We start from the raw sequence: 27,835 nt of genomic DNA on the forward strand, positions 1-27,835 counted from the left end.
ATGACTACAGTGGTAGAGCGGAAGTTTGTTAATTTAAGGAAACGATTGGATCAGTTGGGATATCGACAACCACTGGGAGTAGAAAGTTTGCCTCTGGTGGAGAAACTTTTCAGGTATTAAAAAAGGAATAGAAAAAAAATGCTTGGAACAGTGCAATTCTTTATGGAAGAGGACCCAGTTTAGCAATTTATAAAGTAGTATCCCTTTTTGCAGGAAGGATGTAAGATTTTTCTTGTGCATCTTTTTTAAAGCTAAATTAATATGAACCTATTGTTTTGCATGCATATTGAGAAAGAAAACATTAGAATTGATTAGTAATCAAAATATATGGTTACTATTTATTATGTGGTGATTCAATAGAATACTTGTAGGAAATTATAAATACAGTTTCAATATTCCGTATTTTGATTATTTCTTTTATTAATTTTAGTGACCTTGTTCATACAACTGAGAGTCTCCGGAGCACAAAGTTATCTGCTGGAAAAATTGAAAAAGAATGCAGTAACTTTGATGTTGTTCTGGAACCTTATCGAGAAGAAAATGCTAGGCTCACACGTGAAAATAATGAATTGCACTTAGAAGTTCTGAAATTGAAAGAGCAATTGGAAGATCAGGTCAAAGGTAATACAATTTTTTTTTAAAAAAAATAAAATCTACCTTAGATTTTGCAGTTTGTTTTTGCTATCTGTTTTTAACTAAATATTGTCCCTAAATCTGCAAATTTTCTACCTTGATGCTACACCTACGGGTTTTGTTAAAGATAAATAACATCTCCTATTCCCCTCTTCCATACCAAGCTCAAAGGGGAAACAGCAATATCACACTTACTTTTTTCAATTTTCAATTAATTTCGGAAGAAGATGAAAGTAGAGGCTAAATTCTGGTTATACAATTAAGTTTCATTTAAAAGATCAGGAAACCACTGAATTTTTTTTGTGCAAGCAGATTCAGACCAGGAATCTGGAAACAGTTTTTAAGAAACTACTTTTGAGCTAAACATTAATCTGGTGTCTGTAAATACAGAAAGTCCTCATTTACCAACAGTAATTGGACCGGAAACGCCATTGCTGACTGATGTCATATGTCACGATGTTAAGTGACCGTACCGAATTATGATGGCCATTCTAGCAATTTAAGTTGGTGCTGGTAAGCAAATTGCAAGTAGTCGCAGCATCTCTATTTGCTGGCTTCCCCATTGATTTTACTTGTTGAAAGCTGGCAGTGAAGTTTTCGTATGGTGATTGTGTGACCATGGGATGCTGCAATGTCATTGCAAACCAGTTGCCAAGCTGACCGTTGAAACTTCAAATGGTGGCTAAATGGATGGGACTTAAACAAAGGCAGCCGTATATTGTACAGAATTAACATTTTAAATGCACAAATTTTGTAAGAGAAATAAAACCACTTCATATAATTCCCTGGACATTAAGCAAATATTATAGTTATTAGGAGCACTCCCTGTTTTGGCTGGAAGCCAGAAGTAAATGTTGATTTCTGGCGAAAAATGTCATAAATTGTACTCGTGACTATGGAGCGTTGCAAACAACCATAAATGTGAGCTGGTTGCCAAGCGTCCAAAATGCAATCAGAAGATGAGGAAGGGGAGGCGATGTCAGAACTCTGAAACCAGGTCGTAAGTCTCTTTTGAGGGGGAGTCTGTCATAACTTCTAATGGGTATTAAGTTGAGGAATATCTGCCATTAAATCATTGATAATGCCAGTGATTTAATTCTTGCTTAACAATTTTGTCATCATAATGAATGCAATATTTTTGGAGTCCTGAGCATGTATACTCAATATGAGAGGCTCATAGAATGAATGCTATAGTAGTCTAATCTGCTAAAATGGTTGCAGCAGGTCATGCAATATTCCTTTGCTTTTCTCCATATTGTCTACAGCAGCGCCCCCCCCCAACCTTTTGGGCACCAGGGACCGGGTTCTGTGGAGAGAGGTTTTTCAATGGACCGGAAGGGGCGTGATTTTGTGTGCTGCGTGCATTCCATGGATGGGGCTTTGCTTGTTTGCATGGACCAGTTTCTGGCATGCTGCGGCCCAGTGCCGGTCCACAGACCTGGTCTACAGCTCCACGAATGTCCTCTACTTTTCCTTCCTTTCTTTCTTTCTCACCAAGTGGGCTGTTTCAAATACCATTCTTATTTCTTAACAGTGCTGCTCTTCTGCCATTCTTGGAAATAAAGAGGATGCAGACTTTTTTTTTTTTAAATTTGATTTATATGCCGCCCTTCTCCGGAGACTCAGGGCAGCTTACAAAGCAATAGCCTTCATACTTTTGTATATTTATACAAAGTCAGCTTATTGCCCCCACAAACTGGGTCCTCATTTAACCTACCTTAGAAAGGATGGAAGGCTGAGTCGACCTTGACCCTGGTAAGATTCGAACCTGCAGTAATTGCAGGCAGCTGTGTTAATAACAGGGTGGTTTAGACCACTGTACTACCAAGGCTCTCTTGTTTTTCAACGTGCTAGCTTCCTATGCATTTTTTATTTTTTAAAAAATTCCAGATGGAACAAAGAATTTGGGGGTTATTAAGGGTGATGGCTGTATACATGAGCTCTGTTAGCATACTGTTGCCTATGATTATGATCAATAATCATAAATATGTCAATGTAATTTGAGGAGGCGGCTGCTGCTTTCTGTTCAGTCATGGCCAATTCTTGGTGATTCTGTCCACCAGCTCTCTCACATGCGCTTTCTCTCTCTCCGCTAAACATTTTCTGATCTTGCATGACTTCTTTCAGTTGTTCTGTGCTCTGCCTGGTGTTGGCTTTGATAATGTCCAGATGCCATTTTGGGCAGCTTTATAATAATTAAATAATACAAGAAAATAGTTTTTGAAGCATTTCTTATTGTTAGCCTTGTGCAGTTAAAACAGAAGCATGGAATCAAATTGTTCCCCTCCTTACAGATCTGAAAGCTACTTTGAGGAAATTTGAACATGAGAATTCGGATATGAAATTTTTGAATAATCAGTATATACATAAAATGAGGTCGTTAGAAAAAGAAAACAAAGCCAAGACTGACAAAATTCAACAGCTTCAAGAGAAAAATCTACAAGCTGTGGTACAGACGCCAGGTACAGTGACAACCTATGTGCTCACCATTCTGGTCTGATGATCCTTTTATTGGACTGTAATTCTGTGCACTCTTACTACTATTGAAGTAACTTTAGTTTACTTCTGGATCCTTTAGCTCCTTTAGAAGCAAAGTATCAGTTTAAGCACTTGATCCCGAAGAGCATAGGCAAAACAAATGAATGAGTATTTCAATGGACTCTTGTACTGTTTTTCTAAAAACTTCAGTAACTTTCCTATGTGGACTTCAAAGAAGGTGTAAACTATCTTTATTCTCTGAATACCAAGTACAAATTCTGTTTTCCTATTTTTATGCTGTCTTCAATTCTCAGTTTTACTTTTTAAAACCTATTTTAGTGACTCATAGTTACTAATTTGCTTGAAAATGTCAGGGAATAGCCTCTTAACTTATTTTGGTGGAACTCAAAAATACTAAGGCCTGATTAGTACTTGGATGAGAGTACCAGGAAATCCCAGATAATAGATTTATGACTGGTCGTTTAGCAATCATTTGAGATTACAATGGAACCCCCACCCCCCCACCCCAAAAAAGCTATTTACAACCTGGTTTCAAAGTTATAACTGCTACAGGATCCCCCTGACCTCTGAAATTTGTGATTATTTGCCCTTACAACTGACCGAAGGGATGCTGCAGTGCACCCCCACTTATCTTCCCCATCCTGCCCCACTGGGTGTCCACAGGCCTTGGACCTGCTTCCCCCTTCCCCAATTGGGTCCCCTGCAGCCTTGAACTGGGTTTCACATCCTCCTTCCCAACTCTCATCATCGATCACACATTTACCACTGGAAGAGCTCTGGAGCTTGCAGTGGGAAAGAAAGCAGGCCACTCCGCTCTTCGGTTGTCCCTAGGTTGCGTGTCTCCATCCAGGAAGCAAGTGCCATTTTCGGAGTGGCTGCATTGAGCACAATTGGTGATTGAGTAGGAGGAGGGTTTGTGATATGGTGAAATGCGAAGTAGGCACAAGATACCACTAGGGTTGGTGGTGTAAAAACAGGTCCAAGGCATGCACAAACCCTTAGGGGTGGGAATCAGAGCCCAGGATGCTTCAGAGGATGGGGAAAACTCTGTCAGGCCCTGGGCAGTTAGGCCTTGATTTTCACTGAGCCTCCCAGGGCCTCCCCCACCCCTGTGTCCTCTGGTCTGCACGATGCACAAAAATTCTATTGCAGCATGAAAAGGTGGGGGCAAAATTGGAGTCTTTGGGAGGGGGTAGTTTATGGGGTAAAGTGGTGCCTTACATCTTGTACTTAAAATTATCCTAAGAACGGGATGTTTAGATGGTGAAATGATGCCTTAACCACTAGCAAGGTTTAAGATACTCACTTTACTCTTTAAACTCATCCTTTACCCTCAAGACTGCAGGTTGCTTTGTCACTATTTTATGTATTTGTATGTCCTTGGTGTTTCTTAATCGTGCATAATTTTTTTTATTGCAGCACCAAGATTGCTTATGTTACCGATTTTTAATTAGCACGTGAATAAATGCATTATTTACTGTTCACATAATCACAAAAAAGATCCTATTTAAAGTATTGCTGATAAATAGTTTTACTTCAAAAACACGAAACTCTGTAATTTCCACTTTATATATGAATTATGTATGAAAAGACATGACCTGCCCAAAGTTCTAGTAAAACGCATTTATCTTTGAAGGTGGTAAGAAACGAAATATTCCATTTCGACGTCAGCGTATGCAAATAGATCAGCCAGTTCCTCCTTCAGGGATTGGCGCCTATCCGGTTCCTCAACCGAATGACCCATATATTGCAGATCTTCTTCAAGTGGCTGACAACAGGTGATTAAGCTTTAGCAATATTTCAGTTTTAGAAGAAATGCATAATTTATACATATTTATATTACCCTATCCTTGACTGAGAAACTGAACATTTCTACAGAGATATTTATTTACTTATCAATTATGTAGATTAGATTTGAAGAGTATAGTGGAGATCTTATTTTTTATTTATTTATTTATTTTTCATATTTGTATACCGCCCTACTCCCGAAGGACTCAGGGCGGTGAACAGCCATAATAAATACAAATACATATAGAAGTTAAAAACTATTAAGAAACAGATTAAGTAATTTAGGCTCAAAGATTAAAAACATCCAAATTTATCTAAAGAGGTTTAAAACCCAATTTAAAAGCCAGTTTAAAAGCCAATTAAAAAGGGAGAGTTAGGCCAGACCAGCTTGTTGGAATAGAAATGTTTTCAGGGCACGGCGGAATATGCGTAAGTCTTGGATGTTTCGTAACTCCGGGGGAAGCCCGTTCCAGATGGTAGGTGCCCCCACAGAAAAGGCTCTCCCCCTGGGGGCCGTCAGTCGACATTGTTTGGCCGACGGCACCTTGAGGAGTCCCTCTCTATGGGAGCGAACTGGTCGGTGAGAGGCTATTGGTGGCAGGAGGCGGTCTCGTAAGTACCCTGGTCCTGAGCCATGGAGCGCTCTAAAGATAGTAACCAAAACCTTGAAGCGCACCCGGAAGACCACTGGGAGCCAGTGCAGCTCGCGCAGGAGGGGGGTTACATGAGAGCGCCACATTGCTCCCATTACCACCCGCGCGGCCGCATTCTGGACCAGTTGGAGCCTTTGGGTGCTTCTCAAGGGGAGCCCCATGTAGAGAGCATTACAATAATCCAGGCGTGAGGTGACAAGGGCGTGAGTGACCGTGCGTAACGAGTCCCGATCCAGAAAGGGATGCAACTGGCGAATCAGGCGAACCTGATAAAAAGTCCTCCTGGCTACGGCCGTCATATGCTCTTCAAAAGACAGCCGTGAGTCCAGGAGGATGCCCAAGTTGCGAATCTGTGGGGGCCAACGACTCGCCCCCAATAGTCAGAGATGGCGCCAACTGACTATATCGGGACGACGGAAACCACAGCCACTCGGTCTTGGATGGGTTGAGTCTGAGTTTGTTCCTCCCCATCCAGATCCGTACGGCCTCCAGGCACCGGGACATCACCTCGAGGGCATCATTGGGGTGGTCTGGGGTGGAGATGTACAGCTGGGTGTCATCAGCGTACTGATGGTACTTCACCCCAAAACCACGGATGATCTCACCCAGCGGCTTCACATAAATGTTGAATAGAAGGGGCGAGAGGACCGATCCTTGTGGCACCCCACATATAAGAGGCCTCGGGGTCGACCTCTGCCCCCCTGTCAACACAGACTGCGACCGGTCAGAGAGAAAGGAGGAGAACCACTGTAGAACAGTGCCCCCCACCCCCCACCCTTCCAACCGGTGCAGCATGATATCATGATCAATGGTATCAAAAGTCGCTGAGAAGTCTAGTAGGACCAGGACAGAGGAGCAACCCCTGTCCCGAGCCCTCCAGAGATCATCAACCAATGCGACCAATGCTGTCTCTGTGCTGTACCCGGGCCTGAATCCCGACTGGAACGGATCTAGATAATTCGATTCATCCAGGTACTGAGGCAGTTGTCGTGCAACCACACTCTCAACAACCTTTGCAACAAAGCGAAGGTTGGAGACAGGACGATAATTTGCTAATACAGCTGGATCCAGGGAGGGCTTCTTGAGGAGGGGCCTCACCACCGCCTCTTTCAAGACGGTGGGAAAGACACCCTCACTCAAAGAAACATTTATAATCTCCTGGAGCCAGCCTCGCGTCACCTCCCGGGAGGCCAGTACCAACCAGGATGGACACGGGTCCAATAAACATGTGGTCGCATTTAGTCTGTTCAGTATCCTGTCTACGCTTTCGGGAGTCACAGGATCAAACTCTTCCCAAATAATATTCTCAGGACCTGCCCCTGTCATCTCCTCTGGATCAATCCAGTCAGAGTCTAGCTGTTCACGAATCTGAGCAATTTTGTCATACAGATATTGTACAAAATCCTCAGCTCTACCCTCCAAGGGGTCTTCCCGCGTCTCTTGATGGAGCAGAGAGCGGGTCACCCTAAACAGGGCGGCTGGGCGATTATCTGATGACGCAATAAGAGTAGAAAAGAAGTTACTCTTCTCTACTCTTATCGCCACTAGGTAATTCTTAATATGAGATCTTACCAGTGTTCGGTCGGATTCAGAACGACTAGTCCTCCAACTGCTCTCTAGGCGTCTTTTCCGGCGCTTCATCTCCCTCAGCTCCTCAGTATACCAAGGAGCCAGGTGAGACCGGCGCCGGGTCAGAGGCCGCAAAGGCACGACTCGGTCTAAAGCATCAGCCGCCGCCCTATCCCAGGCAGCCACTAAGTCCTCAGCCGAGTCGTGTGCTAGAACCTCAGGAAATGGCCCAAGCTCCATCTGGAATCTCTCAGGATCCATCAGGCGCCTGGGGCGGAACCACCTGGTCGGTTCCGCCTCCCTGCGGTGGGGTGTGGCGGTTCGAAGGTCCAGGCGAAGGAGTAGAGTAGAGCCATAAATTAACTGGGTCAGGTCCATAGCCGTCATGGAAGCCATGAACTCCCGAGCCACCTCAGATGTCTCGCCAACTGATGACAGGTTAAAATCCCCCATGACCATAAGCCTGGGGGTGTCAACAGCCACCGCGGCTATAACATCAAGCAGCTCAGGCAGGGCTGCTGCCACATGGTAGGGAGCCAGGTATGTGACTAGCAAGCTCATAATAGCTTATAATAGCTCATCTGCTTGTTTTCCCCCTTTTATATATAAGAGATCTAAAAGTGATATAGTTTCTTTCATACTTGAAAGGAAGAGCCTTGGTGGTGCAGCAGATTAAAGTGCTGTTAAATAGCACCAGCTGCCTGCAATTACTGCAAGTTCAAATCTCACCAGGCTCAAGGTTGACTCAGCCTTCCATCCTTTCGAGGTAGGTAAAATGAGGACCCGGGTTGTGGGGGCAATAAGATAACTTTGTATAAAAAAGAACACCGCTGGGGGGGGGGCAAGGCCCTACTAAGCAGGTATATACAAAAGTATGAAGGCTATTACTTAACACATTGTAAGCAGCCCTGAGTCTCAAGAGAAGGGTGGCATATAAATTGAACCAATAAATAAATATAAATTGAACCAATAAATACTTGGAAGTCCTGTTTAAGAGTAAAGGGAATTTAGATTTTGTGAAACCATGTTTTTCTCAATCTTCTACCAGTTCATTTTTTCCCCCTGGATGATCTTTGGCCATAAATTGTGGAAACTTTTCATACTATAATATACGAACATGACAGTGCAGGCCCCTATCTAATTGTGAATCTCCTTACCAGGGAAGGATCTCTACAAAATTCTAAATTTCTAAGGAAAACATTTTTTCGTAAATGTATTTAAAACTGGAAGATTGTGTGCATGACAGAGCCAAAATGAAGGTGGTTTATGTATGTATTGAATATTTCAGAATTCATGAGCTGCAGATTGAAGTAGACGACTTGCAGGAAAAACTAGAGATAGCTGAACGTGAAATGAAAAATTACAGCAAACAGGTATATTAAGCTCTTAATAGTTTTGCTTACATATTTGCTAATATCTATAGTTTCTGTAATATTGAAGAAGTGAGTTTTTTATTACTATTGTCCCGTTTCTCTATATATGTACATCTAGAGCTATAGTATACATATATATTTGTATCTACATATACCACATACACCATCAACTCATGATGGCAAACATATCTAATACCCCTGCCTCCTACACTATTTTCCCACAACAACCCTATGAGGTGATTTCGGTTGAAAGAGATTGACTGGCCCTAAGTCACACGGCTAGCTTTCATGCTTAAGGGAGGCCAAAATTCACAGTCTCCCAGTTTCTAGGCCAGCATCTCAACCACTTCACCAAACTGGATTTCATCTCTTAATATTAGAGATGTGCAATCTACGCACAAATCATTCTATGCACAGAGCAGCTAGTTTCTCATGCTTTGTTTCCAGGTTAAAATATTCTCATTTCTATGTCTGAACAAGTCCTGGACATAAAGGGCAAGAGAGTTGAGAGGACAGCAGGAAAATGAAATATTGAGTACAATTGGGGGAGATATGGAAAGAAAAGAGTGGTATCGCTGGGGCTGGGAAGGATTGGATGGGATGGCCAATATCCTTGGCTTCAAGTGCACCATATTCAACTTCTTTCCTAATCTTCCACAGTCCTTATTTCCTTTTTTTTTAATGCTGCACTTGAGGTCAAGGACATTGGCAGCAGCAAAGGGGAGGTAGAGAGAAAGGAAAACCCTGGGAAATGAGTGTGGGTGAATTGGTTGGATAGCTACTATTGCTGGTGTTCTTGGCTTCAGGCTCAGTGGTTAGGATACATTATTGCAGGCTAACTCTCCTGACTGTCAAGTTTGATCCTCACCAGCTCAAGGTTGACTCAGCCTTCCATCCTTCCGAGGTCGGTAAAACGAGGACCCAGATTGTGGTGGTGGGGGCAATATGCTGACTCTGTAAACCACTTAGAGAGGTGGTGAAGTGATGTATAAGTCTAAGTGCTATTGCTAGTCAAGTAGTGCATGTGTGTGATTATATCATAGGGAAAGACTTACAGTACTGACTGGATTAACGCAGTTATTTTTTTTCTTTGAAGGTTGAGCTCCGAGACAATGAGATTGAACGTTTAGCATTCGCACTAGATGGCGGTCGTTCTCATGATGTAATATCTCTGGAAGCCAAAAGCAAAAGTAATGAAAAAATTATTGATCACTTGAATTTGCAGGTAACACTGTTGATTGTCTTTCAGCTTCTACATCTAAAGCATCACCTAAAACTTTAAAATATGGATCCTCTTAACATTAGCCAAAGTACAGTGAAATTTCCATTTTCTACACCTTGATTAAATGGACTTCCCAATGCAAATGGGTAAAATTTCCATGCCATTTGGCATAATGATAGCATTACATAAACAATGCAAAAGGCCAGGTGTCAATTTATGTAATTTTGCAGGATAATGGCATCTTCATACAAATGAATAACAGACACAATTAGTCCATTCAAATGAGATTTCACTGTAATTATTGTCATTTCCTGGAGAACTACTTTTGGTATCTTGGCTTGATGAATGCATGCAGATTGTAATTAAGGTTATCTTAATTATGTTTTATATGCCTTTCCAGTTCTCTTTTGAAATGTCTGAGGTCTAACATATAACTTACACAATTATATATAACTTAGGAGACTTTTTTATGATTCACAGATTTAATGTATTAATTTGTATTCGAAGGGCAGAAAGTACTGTTTGTTCATTAGGGAAGATCCTTGAAGGAATTCCTAAATTTTGTTCAGGTGAATTTAACTGGATACATGGTGTCAATATTTATAGGTTGAATTTCTACAGCAAACAAACAAAGAGCTTGAAAAGCGCATAGAAGATCTTTTGGATAGCAGGCAAAATATGACCAGTGAGGTGGCTCATTTAAGCAACAAAAATGAAGAACTATGTCAAGAATTGACTGAAATTGATCACTTGGCCCAACAGTTGGAGAGGCATAAAGAAATTGTGCTTGAAACTGCAGATAAAGAAATTGGAGAGGCTAAGGTAAGAAAATTTCGGGAATTACTAGAACATCAAGAATATGTTCCAATTCCTTGGGAAAACATTCCACACTTTGTTTTCTTTCACAGTTCATTTTTTGTTTTAAATCTTACATACTAAAAAGTTGTATGCTGAAAAAGTTTTCTTATATTTTTACTAATTAAATGAAATTAATAATGTTAGTTTTAATGGTTTTGTACAATTGTTCTGCATAAATGAATAAGAATTTTTATATTTTGCTGTTGATTAGAATGTATATAACATCTTTCTAGATTTGATAAGTGGGAAAGTTCTGAAGTTAGCCCAGAAACTAATTAAGAGTTTCTTAAAATATTGAAGAGGATTAGCATTTCATAAAGCTACATAAAGATTACTTAATAGAACTCTGTGGGAATATCTAACCAAAAGAAGGCAACAAGTCTTTAGTATGAAGCTGGTTAAGAGCTTTTCACTTTCAGGCAGCAGCTGCCAGTGGCCCAGCATTCAGTTAAGGTCACAGAGCTGAGCTTTTTAATTAGCAGTTAGGACTTTTTAGGGAAGCTTTGGGCGGTGGAGAAAAGCAGTAAAGGAAGAGAGAGCTTGTTTAGTCATTCTTTCTGCTCTGGAGTGGGCAGGAGCATATCATGGGGCAACTCTTGGTTGGCTGTAATGATAAACATGTGAACGAGAGAGAGAGACACTGCACAGGTTATAAATGTGGGCATAGATTGCACTTTTTCATTCCAATCGTAACTGGAAACCGTTGCTGTCCGAGGCAGTTGCTAAATAAGGAATACCTGCGCTTGCGCCTCCAGCTGGTCTTCGGGTCTCTGCCATGCATGCATGGGGGTGCGGGGTATGTGGGGTTGAGAGCGCATGTGCGGGGTGCGTGGGGGTTGCATGTGGGGCACTTGGGGGTGCGCATGCATGCACGGGGCAGGGCGCATGTGTGGAGCCCACACGTGCATTGCATTTTAGGGGTTCGGGTGCACACACATGCATTTGCACGCACACGCTTTGGCCACTCGGTCCGGAAAAGGTTAGCCATCACTGGGCTAGACACACCTAGTTCCCTTAACTGTTCGTTGTACAGTTTAGTTTCCAGACTTATCATCTTTGTTGCTCTTCTCTGCACTCTTTCTAGGGTCTCAGCATCTTTTTTGCCCTGTGGCCCCAGAATTGGACACACTATTTCAAGTGTGGCCTCACTAGTGCAGTACACAGTGGTAGTGCTGCCTCTCATGATCTTCATGTTATCCCTTTGTTGATGCAGCCAATGTTGTGGCCCGTCAGCGGCCTGTGCAGATTGTAGCTGATTCCAACAACGAGGAGGCTGGTGTGGTGCTGCGCCAGCAGCCTATGCAGCTGGCGCTCGAGTCGGACAGTGAGGAGGCTGGAGAAGATGTGGTGCCAGAGGCAGAGATTCAGTCAGGGCCTTCAGAACCTCTAGAAGCTCCTTTAAGTGAAGGGGACAAAGAGGAGGAGCCTCTTCTCAATGCACGAGCGTGCAGAGCTGCCAAAAGGCAGGAGTGGCTCCTCAGGAGGAGGTCTCCTCGAGAGTAAGGCTTGGGGCTAATTGGCCACTCCATTAGCCTATTTAAGGAGGAACACCACTTGCAGCAAGCTGTAGGGAACAACTTTAGTTCACTCTCCTTCGCGTCTGGATTCTCTTCAAAATTGCTTCTGGGCTTTCTGCCAACTCTAGTAAGACTGTGATTACCTTATCTTAGAATTCTGATAGGCTGTTAAGACAGTTTATTAACAGCCTTGTGGTTGATAAAGACTAAGTTATTCGAGTAAAATAAGCTTTGTATAGAGTTTGTGTGTGCTGCGTTCTTTGGGGTCTGTAGCTGGGGCAGAACAGCCAAGGACTGAATTGGCTGTTTTGGCAGCTGCAACACACTGGCTCAGACTTCAGTGGTGGTCCAGTTGTACACCTAGGTGCCTGTCACAGTTACTATTTTTCTCACTACTGAACAGCCTCTTATTGGATAGGGTCCATTCCAGCTACTTGGTTGTGCCATTCAGTGGATGCTGTTCCTGCCTGCATCTTCCATCCTGCCACCATGTGTTGGATGGTCTCTGAGGCTTCTCCACATAGTCAGCACTTTGGGTCCTGTCCTGTTTCTATGGATCTGGTGCTTCGTTCCTATTCTTGTGCGGCTATGATCAGTGCCTCAGTGCTCTCCTGTTCTTTCTAGCCATTGATAAGCTTTTCCAATGTCAGCCACCTCAGCTAAGTGTTGTACATCTCATGCAGGTCGTGCATGGCACTTCCTCTGCTTGATCTTCCTTCTATGTCAGCTGCCACCTCAGGCATTCTCTCAGCAGTTCATTTTTGGGTGCCAGCTTATTGATGTATTTCAGGATGCTCTGGATTGCTTCCCGGAAAATGACTTTGACACTCATCTGACTCCATCCATCCTCTTTTCAGCTGCTATACAGTCTCTAGGTATTGGGTTTGGGAGAGACCACTATACATACACACACACACACACACACACACACACACACACACACACACACACATACACACACACACACACACACACACACACACATATATATATTGCAAATATTTGCAATCCTTCACCAGTTCTGTAAAGTCCATATTGCAGATGAAATATTGAAATTACTTGAGACCAGCTAGGGAATGCAGATAGATTTCAATTTGATTTCTACTATTTCAGCTATTTTACTTCAATAGCTGATTTCTCAAGATATAAAACTCCCTAATATATTTTAGATAGCTTGGTATTTTTTCCCTCCCTCCCTTTCTTCAATCTTAAACGGTTCACAATTATGTAGGAACCAGTCAGCTTACTTACAGTCGTTTGCCCGTTAGGTTTTTAAAATACAGTATTCCAGAAGTAATGCATAATAAAATAAAACCAGAAAAAAATACATTTAAATCTTATTTTAAAAATATAGCAACTATGTATGTGCAGGAGATAATTATTTGGTGACTGATATTTATAGTAGTGACTGTCCTAATACTCATGCAACAATTTATATAGAAATAAATATTTTACTTCTCAAGTTTTATAATAAAATGTTACTTTAAAAAATAATATTTACATATATTTTATGCAATCAGGAAGAAATTAAAAAAAGACGCAGTGAAGTACAAGATCGCGAGGAGATCATAGCAAGACTGAAGTTAGTAAGTAACATGCCTATTGAACTGAGTTTAGCTTACAGTACTTAATAAACTTTTTAATATTTATGTTTGAATTTAATGCATGCTTGCTAATGACAATTATTAATAGCATAAGAAAGTAAATCAATAATATATTTATAAAAATTCTGCTTTTTTATATTGACACTATTGTAGTAGATTTTTATTAGTAAGTTTTATAAGCCCAATACAAATATTTTAAATATCCATCCTACTGAAGATTGCCTCCAATAAAACTGGTAGAATTAAAATATCTTGCAGTATTTAGATGAAAACTTTCAATATTGTATTGATTTAATTTGTATATCTGGTTTTTCACTGAGGACAAAATTTGGCATATTATTATTATTATTATTATTATTATTATTATTATTATTATTATTATTATTATTGCTTTAATTTATATGCCGCCCTTCTCCAGAGACTCAGGGCGGTTTACAATGCGTTAAGCAATAGCCTTCATACTTTTGCATATTTATACAAAGTCAGCTTATTGCCCCCACAAACTGGGTCCTCATTTCACCTACCTTTGAAAGGATGGAAGGCTGAGTCAACCTTGAACCTGGTGAGATTTGAACTTGCAGTAATTGCAAGCAGCAGATGTTAATAACAGTGCTTTAGTCCACTGTACTATAGGCTATTCTCTATTATTTGAATATATTTTAAGTAGTAACAGATCAGATAATAAAAGAGAAATGATAAAGCTGTGCTAGAGTAAGATTCTTCACTCTTCTCAATCCTAGAATTAAAAATACTGTGGGTAAAAATGTTATCAGTGTCCATTTTGGATGGGGTTGCATTTTCTCTGAAAGATCATTTGCAGCCCGGTTTGACTCCTGGATCCATTTTGTCACTTGAGTTGTCATCTGGCTAGCTGCACTGTATTGTGTCCTACTGCATAATGAGTCTGCCCTTCAAGCCTTCTGGTGCAGAATATGGCTATATAGCAAAGTTATTGTTATATCGGCTCGACTAAATAGCACCAATTCTCAAAGAACTGCACTGGGAGGGCAGTTGTTACCAACTGCATCTCCTTACCCATTTAAATGCTTTAATTGTTTAAGATTGCAGTACTTGAGGAGAACACCCCTAGTATATACCTGCCTATGATCTGGAGTGCAGGAGCTCTTTCTTGTTTCATGACTGGGAAGAGTGCACTCTGTGGGAATGCAGGAGAAGACTTTGGAATGCCTTTCCCCAGAGACTAGGCAAGTGCTAGCTATACATATCCCTTTGCATAAGGTAAAGAAATGGCGGGTTTTGTTCATGTAAAATTTAGTTCACCCTTGCTTGGATCTCTTAATCACTTTTCTATTAATAATCTTTATTTGATACAGTATATTTTAACTGCTATGTTTTTATTTTATTTGTCTTTATTATTTTATCTCGTTTTTATGAGCCACAGTGGCGCAGCGGTTAGAGTGCAGTACTGCAGGCTACTTCTGCTGACTGCCGGCTGCCTGCAATTTGGCAGATAGAATCTCACCAGGCTCAAGGTTGACTCAGCCTTCCATCCTTCCGAGGTCGGTAAAATGAGGACCCAGATTGTCAGGGGCAATATGCTGACTCTGTAAACCGCTTAGAGAGGGCAGTAAAGCACTGTAAAGCGGTATATAAATCTAATTGCTATTATAGATGGTTTTCCACCACGGCATCTTCTGGGTGTTGAATAAGCTATAAATAATATAAATTGACTAGTTGTCATCTTATAAATAATATATCAACAAAATAAATTGTATCTAAGTCAAATTCTCTGATATACAATGAATACTTGAAATAGAAGTAGAATTCTTTTATTGGCCAAGTGTGATTGGACACACAAGGAATTTGTCTTTGGTGCATATGCTGTCAGTGTACATGAAAAGAAAAGATACATTCATCAAGAATCATAAGCTACACCACTTATAGGGTACAAATAAGCAATCAAATCATACTAGGAAACAATCAGTATAAATCATAAGGATACCAGCAACAAGTTACAGTTATACAGTCATAAGTGGGAGGAGATGGGTGAGAGGAACGATGAGAAGATTAATAGTAATACTAATGCAGAATTAGTGAATAGGTTTTTTTTGTAATTTTTATTTTTATTTTTTCCTACATAAACATAAAAATTTTTTTTTCAAGAACGAAGTCTTGGTCCGGTCACAAATGGGTACACTAATTTAACAAATGAGAACAAACAATTTTAACATAAATTCCAACATCTTAATAAATCTTTCTATTATCTCATCATACATCCTAATCTACTACTAAGGCAGAGCTCATTTTTACAAACTTAGTGAATAGTTTGACAGTGTTGAGGGAACAATGAATACTTGGTGCATCTAATTTGAATACAGGTAGTCCTCGACTTACAACAGTTCATTTAGTGACCATTCAAAGCTACAACAGCACTGAAAAAAGTGACTTATTGTTCTGCCCCAGCTACGGACCCCAAAGAACGCAGCACACACAAAGTCTGTGTGTTCAAACCTTAGTTTACTAAAATAAAATCAGGGTTTTTTCTCAAACAAAGGCTGTTAATTAACTTTCTTAACAGCCTGCAAAAATCCAAAGAATAAATAATCTTTCTATGGTTGGCAGAAAGCCCAGAAGCAATTTGCAGAGAACTAAGATCAAGGCACGAAGGAGAGTGAACGGTTGTTCCCTGCAAATTGCTTCAGTCGGCGTTCCTTCTTAAATAGGCTAAGGGAGTGGCCAATTAGCCCCAAGCCTTACTCTCGAGGAGACCTCCTCCTGAGGAGCCACTCCTGCCTTTTGGCAGCTCTGCGCGCCCGTGCATCGAGAAGAGGCTCCTCCTCTTCTTCCTCTTCACTTATGGAAGTTTCTGGAGGTTCTAAGGCCCTGGCTGAATCCCTGCTTCTGGCACCACATCTTCCCCAGCCTCCTCATTGTCCGACTCGAGTGCCAGCTGCACAGGCTGCTGGCACAGCACCACACCAGCCTCCTCGCTGTCTGAATCAGCCACCAGCCGCACAGGCCGCATATGGGCCACAACACTTATGACCATTTTTCATACTTATAACCATTGCAGCATCCCCATGGTCATGTGATTTACATTCAGATGCTTGACAACTGGTTCATATTCAACTGGTTGCAATGTCCTGGAATCACGTGATCATTGTTTGCGACGTTCTGACAAGCAAAGTCAATGGGGAAGCTAGATTCCCTTAACAACCGTGTTACTAATTTAACAACTGCACTGATTCACTTAGCAACTGTGGCAAGAAAAGTCATAAAACGAGGCAAAACTGACTTAACAAATGTCTCACATAACAACATAAATTCTGGGCTCAATCGTGGTCGTAAATCGAGGACTATCTGTATATGGAAATGTTATGTGATTAAAAAATTGTTTTTTTAAAAAAAATGTATTTTTATTGTAGCCACAATTCTAAGTTTTGTAATATTTGTGTCACGTTAGGAGTTATCTTCCTATCGCAGAGAAAAAGAAAAATTGAGTGAAGAACTCTTTGGAAAATCAGAGGAAAAACAAAATATTGAGATACTGTTAAACCAGACTCAAGCAGAAAACCATAGATGGTCCAAAAAAGTTGAAAACCTTGAAATTATAAGTAAGTATTTACATTCCCACGCGCTGTAGGAGATGGATTTTCAGCCTCAAATGAAATCTTGGGGAGGAAAAAACTAAATAAGGAGAGTCAGGAACTTTTTCATAATTCATTGCTAAATTGTTTATTAAATAGTTTCCCTGTAATTATTTCAGATTTTGGTTCCTTTCTTCGGGAGAGCAGAGTCCATTATACAACTTGTTAGTGTTGTATAAAGTATAGCATTATTTTACAAATTTAAATATTTGGTTTCTGTATATTAAAATAATATAATTATTGCATTAAACTGTCAAAGGGGATGCGGTGGCTCAGTGGCTAAGACGCTGAGCTTGTCGATCGAAAGGTCGGCAGTTCAGCGGTTCGAATCCCTAGTGTTGCGTAACAGGGTGAGCTCCCGTTACTTGTCCCAGCTTCTGCCAACCTAACAGTTCGAAAGCACGTAAAAAATGCAAGTAGAAAAATAGGGGCCACCTTTGGTGGGAAGGTAACAGCGTTCCATGCGCTTTTGGCGTTTAGTCATGCCGGCCACATGACCATGGAGACGTCTTAGGATAGTGCTGGCTCTTTGGCTTTGAAACGGAGAGGAGCACTGTCCCCTAGAGTCAGAAACGACTAGCACATATGTGCGAGGGGAACCTTTACCTTTATCTAAAACTGACAAATATTAAATAAACTCTAACCTTAATCCTAAACCATTGGATCATCGTTTCAGAGATATTTACCTACCTAAATAGAGAAACAGAATGACTAAGGACGGGCAAAAAATCATGGCATGCAATTTTGAACTTCCTGCCAGTTTCCCCTTTGAATTTACTTGCAGGAAAACTGACAGGGATTATCGCAAATCTTCCTTTTCCTTTCCCTTCCCCTCCCCTTTTTCATTAAAAACAGAAAAATTTTGAAAGAGTTTTTCTTCATCATTTTCATAACGAATGCTTTAGCTGAAGACTTCTTGTGTATGGAAATTTCATCCTTGCCGATTGTGGTCTGTTGCAGATCGTGAACTTGTCATAGAGTTAGAGAGAATGAGGCTGGAGGGTGGCATAGCCCTTGGAGACAAATCACCTTCTCGCCTAGATGCTTTTGTAAAGACCATAGAGGAAGACAGGGACTATTATAAGCGAGAACTAGAGTGTCTCCAAAAGATATTTAAAAGGAAATCTAGCCCGTTGCGCAAATCTCCAGAAAAGGTAAGGCTTTACTGTGCTTAATTCTTCATACTTCAATGGTATCACATAGTCCAATTACTCATCAAATTATCTTTTCAACTCTTAGCTTTATAAAGCATGCTCTTAGCCATCAGATCGGGGTCAGATAATTCCTTTGGTAGCAGACTGATTATTTACTAGGAGGAGGGCTGCTTTCATACTTTGGCAGCGTGCTGGGTTTCATTTCTTGGCTCATTTCTTTTAGAGGTCTCCTCCTCCTTTGCACTCACCTGTATTCAATTTCTTGTCACTCCTAAGAAGTCAAATAGGAGATCCCGATCACAGCTGCCTATTATTTCACAAAAAAAAGCTGTTAACAGCCAATAAAGTGAAAAGAGAAATGATGTAGTCAGGCAGCATCCTCAACTATTTAGACATATAATGAAATAATAATAATAATAATAATAATAATAATAATAATAATAATAATAATAATAATAATAATAATAATACACACTTTAATAAGGGGGAAAAGCTAGTTTTCCCCAGTTAACATTAAATACAAGGCAATGTAGCTTTGTTAGTATCAAAATATTAGCATGCTTTGATTCCCAGCTTTATTGGATTCAGTGATATTCTTTCTTAATAAGCATGATTAATCTCTCTCAAGTTACAGGTAGTCCTCGACTTACAACAGTTTGTTTAGTGATCGTTCGAAGTTACAAGGGCACTGAGGAAAGTGACTTATAACTGTTTTATTTATTTATTTATTTTATTTATTGTTCACACGACCGCTGCGGCATCCCCGTGGTCACATGATCAAAAGTCAGGCGCTTTGCAACTGATGAATCAGTTTTACATCATCATTTGTGACTTTCTGGACAAACAAAGTCAATGGGGACGTCAGATTCACATAACCATGTGATGGGGCAAAACTCACTTAACCATTGTCTCATCAGCAACATAAGTTTTGGTCATAAGTCAAGGACTTCCTGTAAATATGTTAGAAATTATTTGTAGTTCTAGATTTACCTATTTTTCTTGACATATTTTTTTATGAAATTCTTAAAAGGTTTCAGTAAACAAAGGCAAAATAGAAAATGCTACTGTGTTGAATTTATGTTTTACCGACAAAGAAATAAAGGGAGACTAGTATAGATAGATCTATTTCGAACTATTTAGCTCTCATCAGCTAGCCATAATTCGAACCCGAGCTACTTGCATATTAGGTAGATGTATTAACCTCTAAGCCATGCTTAAAAATGCTATTATTTCCTCCAAGCAATTTTACTATAGAAAAACATTTATCATTTGTAAATCTAATAATTTCCCTATAATTAACAAACATATGGGAACACCAAGTCTGTGTATTTTTCTCTTCCCTCTCTAACATGGCCACAGGAGAAGATGGAAAGAAACTCTTTTAGCCTAACTGCAATTTGCAATTTGCATTTGAATCTGGGTAGCAAATGGTTAGAAAATTACTTGTTTTGACTAACCATAATAAATATATTAATAGGGTGTTTCTTGGCCCTACTTGAGGAGGTGGGACAGATCTACGGGCTGAAGGTTCAGAATATATTCAACAGTTTTAGTGCTATGTTTGAATGTTGAGATCCTGGTTAGATAACTGACATAAAATCAGAATTCCCCAGTTCTGGGCAATGTTAACAATATTGTCAGGGCCAATTTTGTATGATTCTTTGTGCTACATGAACCATGATTTATAAAGCATGGAATGATGATTGTTTTTGGACTGCAATCCTGTCATTAGTAAAATGTATTTTATTGAAATGTTTAATAATATGGGTGAATACATATGTGGATGTATAAAGCATATTCTCACTTTTTCTTTTCCCCTCCTCTTTTTGCAGAGTGAAGATCTTAGGTTAGTTATACGAGAGAGAGATGAGCTACAGTCTATGCTCGACAGATTTGAAAAGCATATGATAGACATTCAGTCTAATGTCAAACTATTAACTGTAGAAAAAGACAAATTAAGTGTCCTTTATGAACAGGTAAATAAATATAACCTTGATGCAGAGCTATATATAACAATGAAAATCTGCAGTCTCATCAGAAAGAAGCTAGATTTATTGCAAACTCCAGTTTAGAATGAGAAAAGAAGAATGTGAATGCAGAACAAAATAGTTGTATAGATACTGAATAATGATTTATCCTATGACACATATGTTGCTATGTATGAAAGGAATAGTTACAACCTGAGATTCCACCCAACATAATTTCATGTTTTGCAGTTTGTGAATGCACGAAGATAAGTATATGCATGAAAAACACATATTATGCATCTCTGTTAATAGTCTAGTAATTACTCGGCAGGGCGTATTGTAATTGCTTTGATTTGTGTGAGCTGCCCAGAGCTTTTGAGAGTCAGGTGGCATCTAAATTTAATAAATTATTCATTTCCTGGGCTAGTGCAATTAGGCATTTGACATTTATTGGAAGCCTATTGAGTTTTGATGCTAAGTTTCATAGATATTTAATATTAATATTTAATATTAATGCTAATACACATTAATCTTTATCAAATTTACTATATTAATATTAATACAAGCTCATATTAATATGAATATATATATATATTTGAAACAATGTGTAATATTATTTAATATTTCATTTTAATTTTTTCCATGAAGGAAAAAATACTTTAAACATAGGTAGAAAGACAGTCTTTAAATTAATTATTTAGTAATATTACATTTAGGAACAAGATTTTCTTGGTTTGCAGTGTAGGAAATTTGAAGATATATTTAGCTAATTTGGTCAAGCCCAGTTTCTGTTTAAAGAATATGTAGCATATATGTCTGTGTAAATGTTTTTAAGTCAAAAATGTCAAAGTTATTTTCAATAATACACTAATATTGTGGAAACGGAGAGTTTTTGAAGTGTATTGGTTTTATTTTATATGGAGAATACTTAAGAAATTTATATTGAGATATTGGAAAGTACTATTACTTCAACTATCAAAGGTTGAATGAACCCATTTTTCCGGCGGCTGCATTTTCTAATAATAAAAAAATAATACATTTCCCTTTGGGAGACAATATTTTACATAAATATATATTAGTTTTATAAATTTTATAATATTATTAAATATCAACATTTTTTTAGTGTTTCTGATTAATTTTCTATTATTTTTTTGTTCACTTCAGTATTATACATTTCGTAAGTAGCATGCTGGGTATTGTTTTCCTCTTTTTTTTTTTTTTTTTTTTTTTTTGCTTGCCTTTTAAAAATTGCAATACAATTATAATTTTTCAAAAACTAGAGAGACAGTTTGGTCTAGTGGTTAAGGCACTAGACCAGGAGCCACGACACTGTGACCTCTAGTCCTGCTTTAGCTATGAACGTTGGCCAGGTGACTTTGGGCCCAACACTGCCTCTTAACCTATCTCGACTCAGGGGTGAAATCCAGCAGGTTCTGGAGAACCGGTAGCGGAAATTTTGAGCAGTTCAGAGAACCGGTAGCGGAAATTTTGAGTAGTTCAGAGAACCGGTAAATACCATCTCTGGCTGGCCCCAGAATGGGGTGGAAATGGAGATTTTGCAATATCCTTCCCCAGGAGTGGGGAGGGAATGAGGATTTTGCAGTATCCTTCTCCTGCCATGCCCACCAAACCACGGCCACAGAACCGGTAGTAAATAAATGTAGATTTCACCACTGTCTCAACTCACTTGGTTGCTGTGGGGAAAATAGGAAGAGGGAAAAGCATAAGCTCACACCTTGAGTTATTTATTTAAATTAATAAAGGCAGGGGAAAAAATTAATTTTGTATTTTTAGTCTCAGAATGAATTAAACCTACTACGGAGAGAGAAAAAAACCTGTTTTCTAACAAAAAATCATGCAGAAGAAGAAAGAAATAACGCATTGGCTGATTTCAGAAGAGCAGCATCTGAAAAAGAAGGACTGAGGGAGAAATTAAAGGTCAGCTTATAATATTTTCTGTACTTTTCAGTAATGAAATAATTTTGGTCTTAGTTTCTTATTTAAAGTGGCTATCTCCGGGGCCTGTAACACTTCAGACCATTATTGATAACATCATAAGGATATCAAAAAGTGCATTTTGGATTTTCTTTCGTAATCATTCTGTTAAGAGTATTGCTAAAACTAATAACAGTAATGTTAATTTAGCATAAATTCTCAAAATGGCAAACATTTTCTGTTGTAATTTTAGTTTGAGGCTTTGTTAAATATTAGGCAACATTGGAAAAAGAAATTTACAGCTGATTTGCAGTTATTGATTGTTGATATACAGTATATTGTTTGTCAACATTTGAGTTGAGAGTTGCTATGCAGAGAGATAAGTGGCATATAAATCAAATAAACATTTGGGGAATTTTTTTATTATAGACATTTATATATTGATTAAACAAAATAGATGCCATTTTCCTTCTGACATTCATGTACTATTGGATCATTTCATTGTCAAGAAATTTAGAGGAATTTGGGGATATTTTAATATTATTAATGAAAGGGCTCATTACTGATCTGTCTACTTTATTTTGTTAGATCCTGCAGGAGGAATATACTTTAGATAAATTAAAATTGGAACAGGAAGTATCAAGATTGGAAAGCACTCTTAAAAGAGTAAGTATTTTGCCCAATTTGGAGCTATAACTTTTTATGTAGTCGCTATTTCATTATTATTTGGAAAGAAAAAGGGAAAATTTCATAGGGGCCACATATAAATGGAATATGTAAATAATTCCTGTTACTACAAGGCAATTTACCTTATTGTGGATTTCACTGCCATTGATCCTTACTACCATTTTAGTGGAACGTATTGAGAAGGGTTGCTTTATCTTGCAGTCTTTAAAATACATTAGGTTTAAAAATGTCACATAGGTTTGGAATTTCTTTTGCTCTACAGTTGGAAACAGAACGTCTTGATCAAGTATCTACAGCGTCACTGTTAAAAGACAAAATAAGCTCTTTGGAAGATGAACTAAACATGAAGACTCATCAGCTCTTAAATACATCTGAAGATTCTGCACAGTTTAAGTCAGAATTGAGTTCACTAAAGTAAGCTCAGCTGTGTATTTTATAGCTAGTAAATGCGTATTTGTAATTCGTGTCATTCTATGATGCTGTGGCTTCAGTGATAAGGCCCTAAAAAGAGGTCTCCAATTTGCATTTGCCTGTTAATCAAACTGGAAGTAATAATATGGCTAATCATAATTGAGTAGTAAGAAAAACCTATGCTGAATTTGTTTAGAAAAAGTTTATATTAATTTACACACATGGAATGGAATAGGAATAGACTAGAATAGAACAGAACAGAATTCTTTATTGGCTAAGTGTGATTGGACAAGCAAGGAATTTGTCTCCAGTGCATAAGCTCACATACATATAATAATAATAAGTAATAGTAAATAATCATAGTTACAATCATTAATCGTAAGTTACAAACAACAATTGATAAATCATAAGAAATCAATAGGAGAAGATAGTAGGAAAGATGAGAAGATGGGAAAAGGTGAGAAAAGATTAGAAATGAGACAATGCTAGAGATTAATATTAATTCAGTGATTAATATCACAGATATTTCTTACATGTGAGTTCCTAGATAGTGATAAGCAGAAATTTTAGTGTTTATATGACCAGATATGCAGGAATTAATATTAAGTGGCAGGGCAACCTAGTCCTAGTCAATTCCACATTCACTCGCACAGATGATGTTACCTAGTTGGTAACAGTCCTTAGTCTCCACAAAATTCCTGTTTCATTGGAAAGTTGGGGGCTGGTGTATTTCTTAAAAGGTATCCCATTTAGTTTCTATATGTAATTATGTTTGATGATACCCATACTTAAGAAAATTAAAAGGACAATTTTGGACTTTCATTAGGAAAACAGGATTTTTAATTCTTGAAAATCTAGACTCAAAGGTATAGCACTGATTGGTCTTTTACTCAGTCTAACTCACTATTTCTTTATAAATTATAATACCCACTGAAGATACAGTAAAAATGGATTCATATCCTGTGCCCAATATTGTATTTAACATAACTGTCTTGATTTTACAGACTATTAAATGAACAGATTCAGAAATCCCTAGATGAGATACAGCATCAACTAACTCTTAAAGAAAATGAACTTCAATCAGCACAAGAGGAAATTGAGATATTAGAGGACAAAATAGGTGAATGAGATTGTACTGTATTATTAAGAAAAAGAAGTACAAATAATCTAGTTCAGTTCTGCACAAAATCATTCACAGTCAGGTTTTTAACAGGAGTAAACAGAATATAAATAAGACAAATAATAAATTTCCAGTTCAAACTTGAGATTGAATACTTTAGCATTCAGGCTGAATTTATTCTAGCTCCTGGCCTTTCTTTCTCTACAGGTATTTTTTAAACTTTATGTTATTCAAATTAATTAATAGTAAAAATGTACATGCAAACAATATTAATGAAAAATTATTCAAAATTAAGTATAAAAAGCCATTGTATAAACAACTACAAAATTTTGACCATATTCCTTGAATGTCATTTTGGCCCCTTTAGCCAAAAAAAAACCAAACAAAAAAAAAACAAATACTCAAAGGAATTATAGACACACTAATTGTCTTTTTAATCTTTGAATAAAAAAGTGGGATAAAAGTTCTTGGAGTTCTTATATCAAACAAAAAGCTAGAATACAACATAAAATACTGTGTCTCCTGCATGTCAAAATTATTGATTTGACTGAGGACATCAAGTCTAGTTTGCTCCAATTCATAGAGTCATTGTATAGAAATAAAATCAGGAATAGAAATTTTCCCTTTCTCTACAAAATATAATCTGTGTTGAGTACATTGTTTTGCTCTGCCTTCTGCTCTAATTCCATTAGCTTTTTCAGAAATTCTAATTATGTGCATTACAGATTCTAAAGCTTAATTAAGGAAAAAGCACACACAAAAAATTCCATTTGTTTCACTACCTGAATATATAGTTAAATCAAAGAGAGAGCGTGCCATTAATAATTATACAGTGTAGATTACAAGCTATTGAAATATAATGGGTGTGTGTGTGTGTGTGTTGATTTTCTAGATTTTGGGACTTTCCATTTGTGTAAACTTATTTTTGTGTTTTTATAATCTTTTTCTATATAGATTATAAAAAACAATATATATTTTCTTGGTGTTTTTATTTTACATTGCCCAGAGTCCTCATAGAGCTGACACCTTTATACATTTAAAAAATAAATAAATAGAACTTTTGGGGGAAGGGGAAACAAAAGTCAAAATGGCAGTCATTCTCTGACAGGTATTTCCAAAGTTCACCAGGATTTTAACTTTCCAAGGTCACATAGCTGATTCGAAATTAGCAACAACAGAAGGTTTGTAAAAAGCAATACACTTTTAAATTAAATTGGGATGACTGACTATTCTTCCCCCAATCATTTGTTGAGTGCAACAATAAAAGAATCCCATAATTCAGAACAGAGGAACCCAGAACAAATACACCAACACTGGTGTGCTTATAGGGCTTAGAGTTTTGCACGGTCAAAGCAAGTGAGCCAACTAAAAATTTTATTGTTGTTGTTTTGCTATTTTCAGAGACACTCCAAACTAAGAGCTTATCACAAAATGAGTCTGTTATGCTGCTCAGAAGTACCGTTAATGCCTTGGATAAGGAAAAAGACAGCCTTCAGGAAAGTATAGATGAAAAAACTGAAAAAATTGCATATCTAGAAGACAATTTAGCTAACAAGGTATTTATACAAAAGAGGAAATGGATTATCAGAACCATTTTATCTTAATACTTACTGTATCAAGGGAAGAATGTTATTTGCTACCCTGTTTCCCCGAAAATAAGACATCCCCTGATAATAAGCCCAATTGGGCTTTTGAGCACATGCGCTAAAATAAGCCCTCCCCGAAAATATTTAAACGCAGAGCTGGAAATCAGGTAAGACAGCAAGAGGAGTCCCATCTTGCTCCACACGCCCCAAAATAATAAGAGACCAAGCACTTATTTTGGGGTTCAAAAAAATATAAGACGGGGTCTTATTTTTGGGGAAACATGGTAGACATGTAACCAAGGAAGAATTTGGGATATTTAAGGTAAAATGATAGATAACTAGAATGGCAAAGGGATTGTTTCTACAGCAAATTCATGGTTTATATAGAAAACAACTGTCCCTCATGTATGATTCCCTTCAAATATGGCAGTTTTATTGCAGTGTAGAAATATCTTCTTGAATGGGTCATTTCTTCCCAAAAGACAGGCATTTGCAAATTAGACTAGCTGCCCTTTCTAGGGCAACAGTCCTCAACCTTTCTGGCTTGGCAGCCAGGCAGAGTCATGGGGAGGGGAGAGGGAATGGTTCCATGCACGCGGCAGGTATGTGCTTGAGCACACACAGCTCCCGCGAATGGAGCTGCACACGTGCACGCTTGCCTGCCACTTGTGCGGCCTGGTTCCAAATGGGCCACTGCCTGGTAGTGGGCCGTAGCCTGGGAGTTGGGGACCTCTATCCTAAGGGAGTAATTTGTTTTCAGTTGCATTTTTGCTTCACTCAAAAAGGCTTACAGGCCTTTTTCGCTTTGTTTTCCTATAACTCTTTTTCTCTTAATTTCTCTCTCTTTCTTTTAACAACCTTTTAAAAAAAATATTAAGGTTTATGGAAAGAGAGGAACATCTAATCTGAGAAAGCTAGCCCCAAGGTGTTATGTGGGACTCTTAAGAACTTAGTTGTATCTGCCTGATAAAGAAAAACATGCACGACATAAGTTATATCACTACGATGGCTGATGGAGAGAGAAGATGCTGGTTAGTAGATGACATCTGATCTCAGTTTTGGTGCTGGAACCACAATAAAATTGATGAGAGTATCAAAGCAGAATTCAGCAATTACCCACTTTGATGATAGATGGCTGTTCCCAGCTCTCAGTAAAAGGATAGTCTTTAAGTAAGGCTAATGTAAATTCTTTTCCATTCTTCCCATGGAACAAAGGTATTCTCCCATTCCCACACCACTATCCACACCCACACAGACAGCCATACAGATGTCTTATATAGCAGGGGTCGCCAAGCCCCAAACTGTGGCCCTCTGCCGGGCTGCAGCTCATTTGGAACCAGTCTACAGAAATGGTGAGCAAGTGAGCGCGTGGTCGGCATGCAGCTGCATTTGTGAAAGTGGGGCGCGCATGTGCGAAACCATCCTCTCTTCCCCCACTCCCCGCACTGTTTCCACTACAGTCTGCACCAATCCGCCAAGCTGGAAAGGTTGGGGAAACTCTGTTATATAGAATATTTTAAGCTCCGTGTAGACGTTCTAAGCAGCAGAGAATCTTCCCTACTTAGAGAATTCATGGGAAAATATGGACACAAAAGATAAAAAAAAAAGTTAGCCAAGAATGATCATGTCCTCCCAGATGTAGATAATATAG

At 38.6% G+C, this 27,835-nt stretch overlaps 1 protein-coding gene across 1 annotated transcript in view; it reads left to right on the forward strand.

The window, feature by feature from the left end:
* The window catches only part of CEP135 (centrosomal protein 135), a 39,809-nt gene continuing 11,974 nt past the window's right edge, over window positions 1-27,835 (forward strand). Inside the window, exons 1-17 of the mRNA XM_070948942.1 lie at window positions 1-113; window positions 431-621; window positions 2,928-3,095; window positions 4,769-4,910; window positions 8,431-8,515; window positions 9,612-9,740; window positions 10,344-10,559; window positions 13,633-13,698; window positions 17,141-17,291; window positions 18,285-18,478; window positions 19,581-19,588; window positions 20,313-20,454; window positions 22,240-22,383; window positions 22,969-23,046; window positions 23,330-23,481; window positions 24,483-24,598; window positions 26,000-26,154. Coding sequence (XP_070805043.1) covers window positions 1-113; window positions 431-621; window positions 2,928-3,095; window positions 4,769-4,910; window positions 8,431-8,515; window positions 9,612-9,740; window positions 10,344-10,559; window positions 13,633-13,698; window positions 17,141-17,291; window positions 18,285-18,478; window positions 19,581-19,588; window positions 20,313-20,454; window positions 22,240-22,383; window positions 22,969-23,046; window positions 23,330-23,481; window positions 24,483-24,598; window positions 26,000-26,154 — 2,250 coding nt within the window. The remainder of the gene's footprint in view (window positions 114-430; window positions 622-2,927; window positions 3,096-4,768; window positions 4,911-8,430; window positions 8,516-9,611; window positions 9,741-10,343; window positions 10,560-13,632; window positions 13,699-17,140; window positions 17,292-18,284; window positions 18,479-19,580; window positions 19,589-20,312; window positions 20,455-22,239; window positions 22,384-22,968; window positions 23,047-23,329; window positions 23,482-24,482; window positions 24,599-25,999; window positions 26,155-27,835) is intronic.

The sequence above is a fragment of the Pituophis catenifer genome, unplaced genomic scaffold, assembly GCF_029215685.1.
Source record: "Pituophis catenifer annectens isolate HBS135680 unplaced genomic scaffold, rPitCat1.0.hap2 SCAF_8, whole genome shotgun sequence".
In the NCBI taxonomy this organism is placed as follows: domain Eukaryota; kingdom Metazoa; phylum Chordata; class Lepidosauria; order Squamata; family Colubridae; genus Pituophis; species Pituophis catenifer.